Raw genomic sequence first — 495 nt, forward strand, 5'->3', positions numbered from 1 at the left:
CCACGGCTGCCAACCCTAGCCCTCTCCCTCCCACAGATCTCAATCTGCCCCCGCCCCAACCCAATCCCTATCCCCACGTAGCCCAGCCCAATCCGCCGCCATCCTCTTCTCCAGTCGCACCGGTGACCTCCAACCTCATCGCCGGCAGCCCCTCCCCTCTCCTCCTAGATCCACTCGGGCTACTCATGTCGTGGCCAGATCCGGCAGGAACTCCCTCCCTCCCACCTTGCTCCACATCCCGATCCAGATGCACATACAGATAGAGCTTTGGGCGCTCCTGCTCGGCTGCTCACGAGCACGGTCCTTGGACGACGCGGATGTGCGCGAGGTGATGCTATACCGGACCGGGCTGGTCACGGCCACCGCCTCCGTCCTGGTGGCCACCCTGGGGGGTGTTCCTGCCTAAGGAGAATGCGGTCGGTGACGCCATCCGGGAGGGCGCCGACCTCTTCTACACCGCCGGGGCCGGGGGGCTCACCCCCCCCCCCTCCGCGC

At 67.1% G+C, this 495-nt stretch overlaps 1 protein-coding gene across 1 annotated transcript in view; it reads left to right on the forward strand.

Annotated features, from left to right (window-relative positions):
• Positions 1 to 247: 247 nt before the first annotated feature.
• The window catches only part of LOC119333492 (V-type proton ATPase subunit C-like), a 1,727-nt gene continuing 1,479 nt past the window's right edge, over positions 248 to 495 (forward strand). Inside the window, exon 1 of the mRNA XM_037606370.1 lies at positions 248 to 376. Coding sequence (XP_037462267.1) covers positions 248 to 376 — 129 coding nt within the window. The remainder of the gene's footprint in view (positions 377 to 495) is intronic.

This window comes from Triticum dicoccoides, chromosome 7A, assembly GCF_002162155.2.
Source record: "Triticum dicoccoides isolate Atlit2015 ecotype Zavitan chromosome 7A, WEW_v2.0, whole genome shotgun sequence".
NCBI lineage: Eukaryota > Viridiplantae > Streptophyta > Magnoliopsida > Poales > Poaceae > Triticum > Triticum dicoccoides.